The sequence below is a fragment of the Leptonychotes weddellii genome, chromosome 10, assembly GCF_054177405.1.
Source record: "Leptonychotes weddellii isolate Sample4059 chromosome 10, ASM5417740v2, whole genome shotgun sequence".
In the NCBI taxonomy this organism is placed as follows: domain Eukaryota; kingdom Metazoa; phylum Chordata; class Mammalia; order Carnivora; family Phocidae; genus Leptonychotes; species Leptonychotes weddellii.
In genome coordinates this window covers 83,575,560-83,589,863 of record NC_138378.1, presented here as the reverse complement: position 1 = coordinate 83,589,863, position 14,304 = coordinate 83,575,560, and the positions used below count along the sequence as shown (strand labels likewise).

The 14,304-nt window shown below is 40.3% G+C and overlaps 1 protein-coding gene across 4 annotated transcripts in view; it reads right to left on the bottom strand.

The window, feature by feature from the left end:
- The window catches only part of CTNNA2 (catenin alpha 2), a 234,191-nt gene that overhangs the window by 101,853 nt on the left and 118,034 nt on the right, over nt 1-14,304 (bottom strand). For all 4 annotated transcript variants that reach the window (XM_081796660.1, XM_081796661.1, XM_081796662.1 and 1 more), the window contains exons 2-4: nt 13,455-13,547; nt 12,718-12,874; nt 5,537-5,737 (exon numbers count right to left, since the gene is read on the bottom strand). In XM_081796660.1, coding sequence (XP_081652786.1) covers nt 5,537-5,737; nt 12,718-12,874; nt 13,455-13,547 — 451 coding nt within the window. The remainder of the gene's footprint in view (nt 1-5,536; nt 5,738-12,717; nt 12,875-13,454; nt 13,548-14,304) is intronic.

The following is a 14,304-nucleotide window of genomic DNA, read 5'->3' as shown; positions in this document are numbered from 1 at the left end:
CATATGATCTCACTGATATGTGGAATTTAAGGAACAAGGCAGAGGATCATAGGGGAAGAGAGGAAAAAATGAAACAAGATGAAACCAGAGAGGGAGACAAACCATAAGACTCTTAATCTTAGGAAATAAACTGAGGGTTGTTAGAGGGGAGGGGGTGGGGGCATGGGGTGGCTGGGTGATGGACAGTGGGGATGGTATGTGTTGTGGTGAGTATTGTGTAAGACTGATGAATTGCAGACCTATACCCCTGAAACAAATAATACATTATATGTTAATTAAAAAAAAAAAGAAATGGGACAGGAAGGACACAGGAAGGACAGTGGAGGCAGCATGGATGTGTTTTGCCTGGAAAATAATAACCACGCCTGTCTGGATAAAGCAGAGGGTTCAAACAGAGGATTCATGGGCAACAACTGTCCATGTTAGGTGCAGTCACCAGAAAGCCAGGAAACAGTGATACATTTATTCCAAAATCAATGATATTGACCAACCTCAGACAACAAAACATCAGGCCACATAGGAGAAGCTGTGGCCCAGAGGCATTCACTAGTTTAAAGTTATAGTTAGTTGCCAGAAGTCAAAGAATGAAGTTCTTCTGATTCCTAATCTGGATTTGTTCAACTACATTGTACTGACACAGCTTTACCGCTCATTACTATTTCCAATTTTGATACTTTCTGTTCGCTGATCCTCTTACATTTTCTAGGCAAAATATATAGAAATGGTATAAAAAGTTCCCCTTTGTTCCTATGAAAACTTTACAAAAGCATAGAAGTAAAAATTATACCATCTCTACTTAGTGAAGGAAGTAATCTAAGAAGGCAATATACTATATGATTCCAACTACATGACATTCTGGAAATGACAATACTGTGGAAGCAGTAAAAAGATCAGTGGAACCAGGGGTGAGGGGTCGGGGGGGGAGGGATAAATAGGTGAAGTACAGGTAACTTTTAGGGCAGTGAAAATATGCTGTATGATACCGTAATGATGGATACAGGTCATTATACATTAGTCTAAACCCACAAAAAGTATAACATGAGTGAACATTACTGTAAGCTATGGACGTTGGGCCATTACGATGGGTAAGTGCAGCCTCTTTAATTGTAACAAATGTACTACTCTGATAGGGCATTTTGATCACAGGGGAGCCTATGCATGTGTGGGGTCAAGGGGTACATGGGAAATCTCTGTACTTTGCCCTCAGTTTTGCTATGAACATTAAACTGCTCTAAAAAATAGTCTTAATTAAAAAAAGAGAGAGAGAGAAAGAAAGCAAGCAAGCAAGAAAGAAAAACTATACCATCTGTTTGGACATGTTCTCCAAAATACTGGAATTTTAATCTCCACATATGGAGTGCCCACTAACATGGAGTTCTCATTTAAAATACTTTTTTTTTTCCTATTTCCTTTTTTTCACCTCTTTTTATCTGTGCCCTCTGAAGAGGGAACTGCCAGCAGAATCTCAAAGATCTCTCAACCCAACCACATTCACATTGCCACAAACTTGTATCAGATATCAAATTTATAAAAATGACATTTCAATATCATCCATTTGGTGAAGATGAGCTACTCTTTATACATCTAAATATGCTATGACTGAATGTACTTCCACCCCCCTCAATCTCCTGGAGCAATCTGACTTTGTAAATGAGATCTCTGAAGATGGGTCTAGTCAACTGTGCATGCTGTTGGCAATTTGTTATAATTCAGGTTTTACTGAAAAGCCCATCAAATATACTATGTAAGTATTTAATGGGTCTGATGTAGATCAGGTTTGTGTTTTCATCACCCTAGATAGTTTGATTAAAAAAAAAAAGAGGTAAATATTTATATAATGTTGCCCTAGGATTTTAGCATACTAATAATCCACAAAATTATTTTCACAAATTTAATTCAGCATTCATAAAAACACAAAAAGCACTCTTCAACAAAACACTGTCTTCACTGAGAAAGTAATTCATGGAGAATCAACTACAGACTGTTATGTCACTCTTTGGATCCCTTTCAATTTCTAGCCACTCAGAGAAGGCAGCCAGGTGGTAAAATGGGAGTCCTTCTGCAGAGGCTGTCCCTGGCAACATTTCCATGTCTAAATGGGGGCTGGCCTATGTTTGCAAACCCCTTCAGCAGCAAAGTCTGGTCTAGTCAAGACTTGGAATGTTCAGCCCTTTTTTAGATTCTTCTCTGTAATATATATGTAATTCTTCTCTTACCCCACCCCCTTCACTTCTTTTATCTTATGGCCATGGTACATAAGATCCATTTTGCCTTGTTTAAACTTGTCGCTATTTGGGGATATTTCTTCCCCTTAGAGCAGCTATTCTGAATGGAGGTTATTTTGCCCACCCTTCAAGGATATCTGGCAATATCTAAAGATACTTTTATGGTCTTTTATGACTTTTATGGTCACAACTTGGAATGGGGAAGAAAAGAGGTCCTCTAAGCATCTAGTGGGTAGAGGCCAGCAGTGCTAGGTATCCTATAATGCACAGGACAGCTCCCCTCCCTCAAGAAATAATTACCTCACCTAAAAAGTCAGTGGTACAGAGATTGAGAACTTCTGCCTTAAGGTCTGGGATATAACAATTCAGACATAAAACTGGGTAGAATCTGGTAGGTGGTGGCAGGCAGAAGAAAACATGATATTTTGTCTTCCGTATTCTGGGCTCCTCTTCTTTTTCTTCATCCTTCCTTTTGGTACCTTCTCCCCCCTTGCCCACTACCCCTGTGTTCTATCCCCAAAATAAAATGTACTCTCAGGACAAAGTTTAATAAGCTCATATAAAAAAAAAGTGAACAATGTGGCTCTCATTAAAAAAAAAAAAATCAAACAAAGCATTAGCCCAAAGGTAGAAATCTGGGTATTAATGATATGCATAGCAGTTTTTATATTGAGGACATAGGTCTCCAGAGCACGGCCAGACAGTGACAAAAAGACTAACTGAACAAAACTGCACAACCACAATCGCAGAACTGCTACCTCCAACTCCAAGTGTCTAGTACAGTCCTAACAATTCTCATTAGCATGGGTGAGTTAACAGCTCAAGCTTTTGCTTTCATTTCTTTGACAACCTCTCTAGTTACTCCTAAGAAGCAGTATTGTTTCGGTTTAGGAGAGAGAAAACTGAAGAAAGAAGCAAAAGAATGTATATCCATTGTATGTTCTAGTTCTGAGCCCAACAACATCTACTTTTCCTTGACACATATTCCTGTATGTTCAATTACAGTTGTGTAGAAACTATTTCAATCTCTTCTACCTGATTATTTTCCTAGTTATCATCAATAGTTCTTGAAAAATTTAAAGAGCCTTGTCCATCTTCCCTGTTCAATTAAGAACTGTATGTGAACATCAGAATCTCAAAGGTATCTTTAGTTAAGTCCCCAGAGTATTCAATCACTGCAAGGAAGGGTTGAAATGAGAGTTTTAAAAGCTCTGACAGTGAACAACTAAGAGAAAAATCTTGATGAGCAACAACAATCCTGGATGGATTGCTCTGTTTCATATTTCATTGATTTTGTTGTTTAAGAAAGAAAGAAAGAAAGAAAGAAAGAAAGAAAGAAAAGCAACCAGAAAATTATTTATATTTCAAGAGTTTGAGTGAAATTAGGTAAAAATAGTTCAACCAACTAAGCACGTTGCCCTTGTCTTTAAGCAGATTTTGACCTAATGGGCACTGTACCTTCTGTTCATTAAAGCAGCCCAAAATACAATGAGAAAACAACTCCAGAATGTCTCTTAAACAATGCCTGGGTTCTTGGTGTGCACAAAGTCACATGTAAATTGGCAATATGCTCTGTGTCTTTCAACTATTACAATGAGCATTCCACCCAGTCATGAGCAGGCATGCGTTCAAAGTCCTGTCTTCATGCCTTCCACCCTTCTCTGCTACTCTTTCCCCAGTGTCAGACCCAAGGGAGTGCTGCTATGTGGCTAATACCCCATGTAAAGCTGAGACTTTGTAACAGATTACAGCTAAAGGGCCAGAAACTGAGAGCCACAGAAATGTGAGGAGGTCCTCTAAGAAAAAAAAAAAGTCCTTATACTGGAGAGTAAAATGCCTGTTTCTAATTCTTCCAAGTGAGGGAAGAAACTGTAGCACTTGCTTTGTGCTGCTTTATTGAATGCAAAGGGCAAGCCTATTTGAAAGAAAAGAGTGCTAAATTTCAACTAATTAAAATGTAGATATATCTTATTATCATTACTGGTATTATTTCTAATTCTAAGTCTGTGATGATTCTCAAGAGCAACAATCCTTAGATGTGCTCTTTATGATGTGATGTTACCCTATTCCCTTTCTGCTTATATTTCAAAGAGAACAACCAAGGTCCATGTTTATTGCTGTTTTTCCTTGCTATTTCAGACTAACAAACATCTACAGAAGTCTTTGTAAATAACCTTTTCCCTGTAGAAGGAAACCTATTTCAACTAACATGTTGTTTCATGTAGAACTTGGAACACTGCTTTATGTGACCTTTCAGAAACACATTTGTTTTTTTAAATCCTAATAGGTTCCACAGTCCATCTCCAGACCAGGAAAGGCCCACATTGAAGTTTGAGAGGTCCTTGTGTGCCTACATAGGACTCAGTTCATTTCCTATTCACAACCCCATCCAAAGTAAACTTAAATTCTCTTTTTCTATCCCTTTGTGTTCTTTCCTTCCCTGAACTTTCTAACCACTGTTTCCCACCCAATACACACACACACACACACACACACACACACACACACACACACACAGTATTAGGGACCTGAGAAAGGGTCTGAAGCCCAGTGACACTAGTCAAGAGTAAAAACTACTAAAAACAGGTCAGTCTTCGACACAACTTTTCAAAGGGATGGGCTGTTCTGCTAACTCAGTGAAAGTAAGCCTTTTTTTCTCCACCCCAATGCACCAGAGAGCTATGACAGGCTCCGATGTGTAACCCAGTCTTAGCACAGCAGTGATCCCCTAGTGGACAGCATATGCTCTGGAAGAGGGCATGGAAGGCTTTCCTAGAGAAGCGAGGCACATATTCAAACTCTGACCCTTTGTTTGCAGCTACCACCCCCTTCCTGTGAGCATTTCATATCCAGATACTACCTACAGCCTTTATGCTTTCTCCTTCCTCAAGGTCCTATCTTCTCAAGAAATAGATGGAGAAATGGTTTCAAGTTCAAGATTCCAAGTCCCCATCACATCTCTACTGTTTTCTAGACTTGTGACCTTTTTCCAGTCTCTTGAGTCATTTAAACCTCCACTTTCACATGCATAGTTGCAGATAATAAAAATCTGCCTACTTCATAAGGCCCTTGTGAGAATCAAGGGGGATTATAGGGGAAAACTATAAAGTAATATGTACATGCAAAGCAATAAAGTTGTTATTCTGCTAAAGTTATTCAAATTCAAACTCAAGAAATCAAGAGTATCTCTGTTATGATCAGGTGTAATTTAGAAGCACAGAGGCCTATAAAAGACAATGAAAAAGATTAATTCAAATATGGAAATTAATCATGGCATTGACATTTTGGTTGAATCTAATATCCATGTTTACCTGTCTCAGAGAGCAATTTTGTAGCTTCCAGAACCTTCTCGGTATAAACACCAGCTTCATAATTCTCCATCTCAGCATTAATGATGTGTATCACTCGAGCTGCCCGGCCCCTGATGGCCCCTGCGGTCCGGTCCAGGGTGTCCACGTCCCCTTCTTGGAGGGCTATCACACACTTGTTCACATCCTCCAAGATGTGATTCTCTGCAGAGGAAACACATACATATTTATATGATTTTATACCACTCACACACTTAATAAGCAACCTAAGAGAGATTCATCAACTTCATGAGCCATCACCTTGCACATCTCAATACATACAACACTGAAATAACATTTAAAGAATGTATTTTATAATTATAGTAGCAGTTCTCAAACTTGAGCACCAGCCAGAGGGCTCACAGCATCATACAGAATGCCAAGGTATCACTCTTACTAGAGTTTCTGACTCAGTAGGTCTGGGGTGGGCCCAAGAAATTACATTTCTACCTGGTTCCCAGGTGATGTTAATGCCGTGGGTTTGGGGACCATACTTTCAACACCATACTTTGAGCATCCCTTTAATATTTGAGATTTATTGCATTTTAAGAGTGGATGTGGCAGGAGTGTCTGGGTGGCTCAGTCAGTTAAGCATCTGACTCTTGGTTTCAGCTCAGGTCATGATCGTTCTGGGATCCAGCCCTGCTTCAGGCTCCCTGCTCAGCAGGGAGTCTGCTTGTCCCTCTCCCTCTGCTCCTACCCTCCCCCCACACACGCACAACCACACTCTCACTCTTTCTCTCTTAAATAAGTAAATCAATCTTAAAAAAATAAAATAAAAAGTGGTTGTGGCAGTGAACATGAAGCCAACCTGATCAGGCAGAAACATTTCCAAACATGACCAGAATCAAGCTCGGGGTGCATGCTCGTTTGATCATGTTTTTATTAAGGAGACATTTAAGGGAAACTCTAAAATGACCAATACCACCTAATCATTTTTTTAATGTCATGTCATGCACAAGGTACATACAACAGGAAAACAGACCAGATGAAGGGGATGACAGTGTTTTCCACAGTTAAAATATAATCCAGTCTTGTGGCTGGCTCCCTCAGATTAGAGTCAAGGTCAGTGATCACTCTCCCTCATTGCCCAAAGTAGAATCCAGGCAGGCAGGCTGCGAGTTTCACTCTCTAGTGGCAGAGTGAATACATGGAATTTGGTCCCTTATGGTTTTGCACATATGCAATTTTGTATTTCTTATGCCCAAAGTGAGATCTGTAATTATGTCCCTTGAACACTCTTTAGAAACAGAATTTTAAGGAATGTTGAAAAAGTTTAGTGCTCTGTGGAAAGAAAAGAACTTAAGCTGAAAATACACACACACACTATAAATAAAGAGAACAAGTGAGAAATAATCTTAAATAATCTGGTAACTTTTAAAAAATCATAACTGCCAAATTCAATAAATAGTTAATAAAGGATTAAAATAAATTATTACCTCCTTGAGAATTTTCTCGGGCTAGCTCTGAATTAAAAATTCCTAAATAGGGAAAGAGGGAAAGGTACTGAGCCACCACCAGTCTCCACCACAGATCTCTCCTGCTTTCATTAAGCCAGTCACTCAGAACGAATATCTGTTCTTTCAGGCCCCTAGGCAGAAACTTGCAAAGTATAACTTACTTTTCATAATGGAACCTCTGTTTTGACCTCATACAATAGAATTTCCTCATTCAAACCATTATGAATTTCTGATTTCTATGTTCTCTAGTTCTTTAATTTCAAATCAAAATTAAAATAGAATAAAAGGCATTTTAATTTTAAATTTAGATTTAAACTCACAAAAAGTACTTCCTGAATGCTGACATTTTCCTGAGTAAAACAGAAACAAATGTGAAAATACAGACTTTAAGAAGTTTTCAGTTTGGGGGCGCCTGGGTGGCTCCGTCATTAAGCGTCTGCCTTTGGCTCAGGTCATGATCCCAGGGTCCTGGGATTGAGCCCCGCATCGGGCTCCCTGCTCCGTGGGAAGCCTGCTTCTCCCTCTCCCGCTCCCCCTGCTTGTGTTCCCTCTCTCACTGTGTCTCTCTCTGTCAAATAAATAAAATCTTAAAAAAAAAAAAAGAAGTTTTCAGTTTGGTTAAGAAACTTCTGAAAACCACCTCTTTCTGAGATCCTGGTTTGTGTTATGCAAACTCACTTAAAAGGACAGCTGAGAAAAAGGTTTACTCAAACTTGGTACAGGGTTTCAAATACAAAAGTTTGATTTTGAAAGGCCTCTCTTATTGCCCAGCTTACCACCCTGCTGGATCTCGCCAGACTATTCAAATGTGCCCTTGTCCCCAAAAGTAACCAACTGGGAGGGGCTGCATGTCAAAACCCTGCATTCATCTTCTATTTTCTTTGACTAAAACAATAGAAGAACAGCAACACTACTGCTTTTCCACGCATAGTTTATAGATTGAATTTTAGATTCCATCTCTATTCTGAAACAGAACAGAGATGGAATGTGTTAATTATATTAGATCCTAATAATCTCTCTGGAGTTGATTTAAAAAAAATTAATTCTAAGAAGCCCACTCATAACCTAATATCTTAAAATGAAATGATAATTTTTTTCTTTAAAACCTATTTCCCAAACTAGAAATGTGCAACTAATTTAATTAGGACACCAGAAAAAAATATGCTTTAATAGATCTAAATGATACGTATTTGAAGGAGGCTAGCAGAAGCTGGAAATCCAGGATATCAAAAGCATTGCTTTTAATTAGTCAAATCATCAACTAATTTGTTCAGTGGTTAGTTTAGTTTATCATGCTGTGTGAATAAAGTGTAAATTTTACAATTTATTGACTAATTTTTCTTAATCAGCTTTTTTTTTTTTGAAATGTTAAGATAGTTTACTCAGCATTTCCCAGCATTTTCTATTTAGGGGTACCCCTTTTATGGGAAAATGAATCACAATTCCCTCCTGATAGTAGTTATATCGGCGGATGGTATATATGTAAAAGCTAGGATTTGGAATGTTTCAAAACAGATTTGCATTTTTTTTTAAAGATTTTATTTATTTATTTGACAGAGAGAGACACAGCGAGAGAGAGAACACAAGCAGAGGGAGTGGGAGAGGGAGAAGCAGGCTTCCCGCGGAGCAGGGAGCCCGACACGGGGCTCGATCCCAGGACCCTGGGATCACGACCTGAGCTGAAGGCAGACGCTTAACTGACTGAGCCACCCAGGCGCACCAGATTTGGATTTTCTTAAGCTCAGTATGGACAATGTATATGAGAAAGAATAGGACCTGTTCATATAGGCATGTTAATTGATCAAAAGATCCTACACAGTGTATATATGGAGTCCCGACCCCTTGTAATAACTTCTCCCCTCGTCTCCTTCTCCCTCCACCCTCAGGTGTAGGGCCCACAAGTCTGGAAGCACACCAGTCTAGGATCAATCAAGAGATACAGTGAATTATTTGAAGACGGACTCCGTCCTTCATTCATATTTGCATTCCTGACAGTGCTTTATACACAGCAGGTAATCAAAGAAAAAGCACTGACTAAACATGTCTATTGAAAGGAAACCATTATGTATTTTTATCCTAAGGTATTTTCAAGAGAAAGAACTCAAGAAGTCAAAACAGGAATGCTCTCCCAACTAGAAAAGAATACAGTAGAAAAAGTAATAATGAAAAGCATAGGTATTCCAGAGAGGGCTCCATGGCGGGGAAAAACTGCTCAGGTTCTTTGGACGTTACACTTGGATAGGAAGCATGGTTTTTAAATATATCATAAAATACTTGACTGCAATATATTTTGCAATAAACTTGCTTGAATTTTTGCAGCCTTACTATTTCAGAAAAGATGTAATTTTGTTATAAAAAAATCACTGACGACCAAAGTACTTATTATAAACCTCAAAGGTACAGATTCTAAATCCAAAACCAAAGTTCACTGTTTCCTTTTAAAAATTCACACAAACTCAAGACCCTGGAGCCAAAAGAAAAATAAGAACAGGCAAACAACAAAACGCTTGGACATTATGGGATGGAGTTAATCTCTTCTTCAGATCTTAGATGCCTGCTATTATGTGAGCCAAACCCAAGAATTAAACTGTCACATGGTTAATGCCAAGACACTCATTTTAAACCACTATTAAAAATTGTAGTTTTTACCCAGTGGGAAAAACCTAAGTGTTCTAACACAGCCATTTCACTTTTTTACAAGCCCAGGCCACTTCTGAAAATTGGTTTTGCTCCTGTAATGTTAATAGCTAGCATCATTGTCCTCAAACTTGTTGCATTTCTTATGGACAAATTAAGTTCTCAGGTACACAGATTCAGGTAGCATGAACAAAACAAAACTGTAGTCTTTTAAAAACAAAGATCTTTGCTTGCTTTTTGTTTTTGTTTTTTTTTTAATAGAGTTTCCTGCCAGGACAGATATTCCCTTAAGAAGAAACTGATACATAAAATGTCATTAATGCCATTCCAAAAGATCTCCTGGGCCAAACTTGCAATTTACTGATGCAAATGTTTTGGCTTCAGCTCGGGAGAGGAGAGGAGAAGTAGTTGGGCCATATCCATAGCCTACCAGCAGGACAGAGTAGACTGTGTCATTATTTGTCAAGCCCGGCTGTGGAAAGGTACCGGCCACCTCCAACTGTCAACTCCAAAGGCATGCTCCAGCAGGCCCTGCCAAGGCCGGCTCCCGGAGAACGCCTGTTCATTTTCCTGTCATGGCATGCCACGGTATTTGTACCACTGGGGTTGGACTGCACAGTGTTATCAGTGGAAGCCAAAGCCTTTCCTTGTTGCTGGTAATAATGAGATGCACAAAGGAATGGCAGGGAGAAAGGGGGCGAAGGGGCAGGGCTGGGGGAAGAAAATTAAGAAAAAGCTTTGCAGAATTGAAACAGTCTGAGATAAGACCTCCTCACCTTGCTTTTCCCTACCTTCAGAAAATTTTGTACATGTATTTAAAGAAAAGGAGAAGTTGGGAAGTTTTTAAGTTCTGAAATGATTCGTCTTTTTTTTTTTAAAGATTTATTTATTTATTTATTTGACAGAGAGAGACACAGTGAAAGAGGGAACACAAGCAGGGAGAGTGGGAGAGGGAGAAGCAGGCTTCCCGCGGAGCAGGGAGCCTGATGTGGGGCTCGATCCCAGGACCCTAGGATCATGACCTGAGCCAAAGGCAGACGCTTAACGACTGAGCCACCCAGGTGCCTGAAATGATTCGTCTTTGAAAAAGGCAGTCCAGGCATATTTTCTACTCATTCGCAGGCAAAAGGGGATGCAGAAGCAAATTTCCAGGGGCTATGAGGATTGCTGTGAGATCTGAGGCTGGTGAGGGAGAGCCCCTGCCCTGTCAGGGGGCCACTAGAGTCTCCTGGCAGAGACTGACTAGATACAAGGGGTGGCCACTCATTTATTCCACACCACCCAAATCTCCCCAACATGCCTATCTCAACAATTTCTAAGCACTGCACGAGAGATGCATTTTTCAGATACCTTTTACATGGTTGGGACTTGGCCATCGCCAAAGCCAATCCCAGAAAGGGCAACGTATTGAGTTCTTTTTCAGCTAGCCCTCAAATTCGGGTGTATTTAAATGAATAGCTGCTTTGAAAAGTCACCAAAACATACCACCTTAGGAATGAAAAACAAGAAACGTTTCTGAAAGGAATGAGAGAGTGGAATGAGGATACCAGAGGTGGGGAGAAGAGAACCAGTGTAAGCTGGATGTGCCATAGGAAATTTCCTGCTATCTTGACTTACTGAGAACTACATAGCTTCTGAAAAAGAGGATTACCTGGATTTTCATACCACCTCTGCCCAGTTACCTACCCCCTCAGTGACTTAGTCTACTCTAAGGAAGACGTGGAATACTAATACCTATCTTACAGAATTTTGGTAAGAATTAAAGCAAACAGCAGAGAGTCAGGTAAATTAGAGACACTGAACTTGTGTTTGTTTACTCGTTCTTCCCATCTGCCTTCTCTTGCTTTCCATGGTTTCAAAGTTGGGTTTTCAGTTATCCATCAGACCTACAGATTTGACTCTGCTGCTCTCAGACAAGCTTCAAACAGAAGCCCCCAGTAGGAACCCATTGTCTGTTTCTTCCAGGAAAGCAAAGACTGCACCTAGACAAAATCTCTGAGCACCTCCCCAAGAAATTCCTTCTAAATTATTGCAGTCAGAAGCTCCTTCTGCCTGGATCCCACCAGCTGCCACCCCTTCCATCTCAGGCCTCAGGTGGCCAAGGACAGGCAGGCCCTGGTCAAGGCTAGGTCTACCTGTGGGTAGAGTCAACATCCGGTCAATCTGAATTTTCAAGGGTCACTTGATTATTTTAATGCCTCACAAAGGAGGCTGATGTTTCCAGCAACCTCCTCTCACATTCCTCCCACAGAGACTCTTCTAAGTGAAATGTGCCAAATGTGTTTGGACAAAGGTATTTGGAAAAAGGCCCATTTGCTGGCTGGTAGCCCAATTTTGAAACAGCATTGATGAGTACCATTAAGGTCAAATGGGACTACATGGTTATTCAAATATACTAACATCCTTCAGTCTGGCTTCCTCTACAGAGAAAAAAGTTACAATTTCAAGTGATGACTGGTTCTACTTGTTTTCTCTAACTTCCTTACACATCCTCATAGATAAGTATTCAAAACCTCCATGGCTCCCAAGTATCTCCTAATGGGTACATTCGGTGACTAGCATTTCTACCTGCCTTAATGCAAACCTGGGTAACTTCATTTATTGGGAAAAAGTGACCCCCTTAAACACGGCCAAATTGGGCTAGCTGATTGCTTTTTTGATTTTTAAATATAAACCATGAGGATTAACCAATCTCACATACCATATCCTTTTTTAAGATGGGTAATTCAGAGGTATGCAAGGCCAACCTGCTTTAAAAACTCTAGGAACTAAAATAGAACCCATGTCTCCTTAAAGAATCTTTTCAGGTTGCTAATCTCTTTATCAGAAATTTTGTGTTTTCCTCTCAAGTGTTTTGGCTCAGTGTTTTGAAATAATGTGCACACAAAAGAATTTCCAAAAAGGGTGTTCCAATCACATTTGCTGAGATGAGTGAAAGCTCAAAGGGCCAAGAACAACACTTGAAACAGACACCCATGACCCTTGCAAGATGCTCCTAATCCTGTTCTTCTCCTCCAGCTGCCTTGGAAGGGGCCTATTAGCGATTACCTGAGACAGAAAGGAAGTCATCCACTGAGGTGATGTCATCCACGGCTTCTGTCAGCACTCGGACCTGCTTCTCCCACTGGTCTTTGAAGACATCCATGTTGTCCTGGGCAACTTTGCTCTGTGGTCGGGCAGCCAGTGTGAGAGCAGCATTGATGACCTATTTGTTAGAAATATCCAGAAACATACTACACTATTCAAAAAAGAAACAAGAAAGTCAAAGGCCACATTAAAACCCTGGACCCTGTAGCTTCTACAGATAAGTGGGTTCTCAGTGTTCAAAAGACAATCAAAAACATGAAAGATGAAGTACATTATCAACTACCATTAGTTTTTGTTTGCCTTTTTTTTTTTTTTGTAAGATATAGTCATCAGCCTCAAGTTTCAAAAAGTGTTTCCTGGACAAGTTGTATTTACTCAGCACAGATGTAGTAGAAAGCTAACTGCTGTCCTACATGTACAAGGTTAGAATTTAGTTGAGACAAGGTAAATAGATATGGAGCATTTAAATAACAGCCCCAAACAGACAGAACAAAGTCAATAGGAGTGGAAAACACAATAATTACCACAGTAGTTTTGAAGACTGGGGCAGTTAGAATTTCTTTTTGAGAAAGATAGACCTCGAAACAGCCCCAGAATGATGGCAAGGCAAGTCAGGAAGAGACAGGAGGGCCTGACTGGCAAGGACCCTGAGTGTTGGGCCACCGATGGGCTTTTGAAACAAAGTGAATGAGGCTTACCTGGGGACACAGGCTGTCAATCTGGGTGGCTGCCATCCGGACTAATTTTACCCCTTCCTCATTGTTGGAAATGGAACAGGCTAAGTTGGCAACCTGGATGGAAGAGGATTGGAATGAAAGGCATGTTGGGGCAAAGGGGAAGTACACTGTTGCATGACCTGGTACCTTCTCTGGAGTCCTGCATCCAGGGGAATCCTGCCACAAGTAAGGCCACCTTTTAGTGATTTACCAAATATTACTAGTTCTTATGTTACCTTAGACATGTATGCCAGAAAAGCAGAGTGAAGAGCAAATCATTGCTTCGAGCACACACAATAATGCATTTTAACTGGGTTGCTTTGATCCATTTACCCCTATGGACTGCTCTCATGACCTACACTCTCACTTGCGCCTCTGACCCTCCCCATGGAGTGTGGAACACTATGATTTTGGCCACACAAGCGCTAAACGCTGACCAATGAGGGAAACACTACAGTGCACTTTAGATTTAAAAGAGACTCACAGGAAGCTGAAAATGAGAGAGTTCTACCCAAAGGAACCCTTATCTGCCTGCTGGAGTTTGTCAGGAAAATGCTAGTCCACCAGTAGCCCACTCAATGGCTTTCAGCGTCCAGGCAGTCCTGAGAAACCCATAGAAAAGACCGACTTAATCCAGGAGGCAATGAGAGAGTGTACAACAAATTGGAATATGTGAGTCTAGTATAAAGGCATTCAATTTTGATATTTAAAAATAAAATGCCAACCAAAACAGCTGCACTGAATTCAAGCTCCCTGGTCAAGCATTTCAATTTGTGTCATTCCTCCTCTTCAAGGAGGGAGAGCTGGTCAGATTGATCGGCCAAGGTCAACA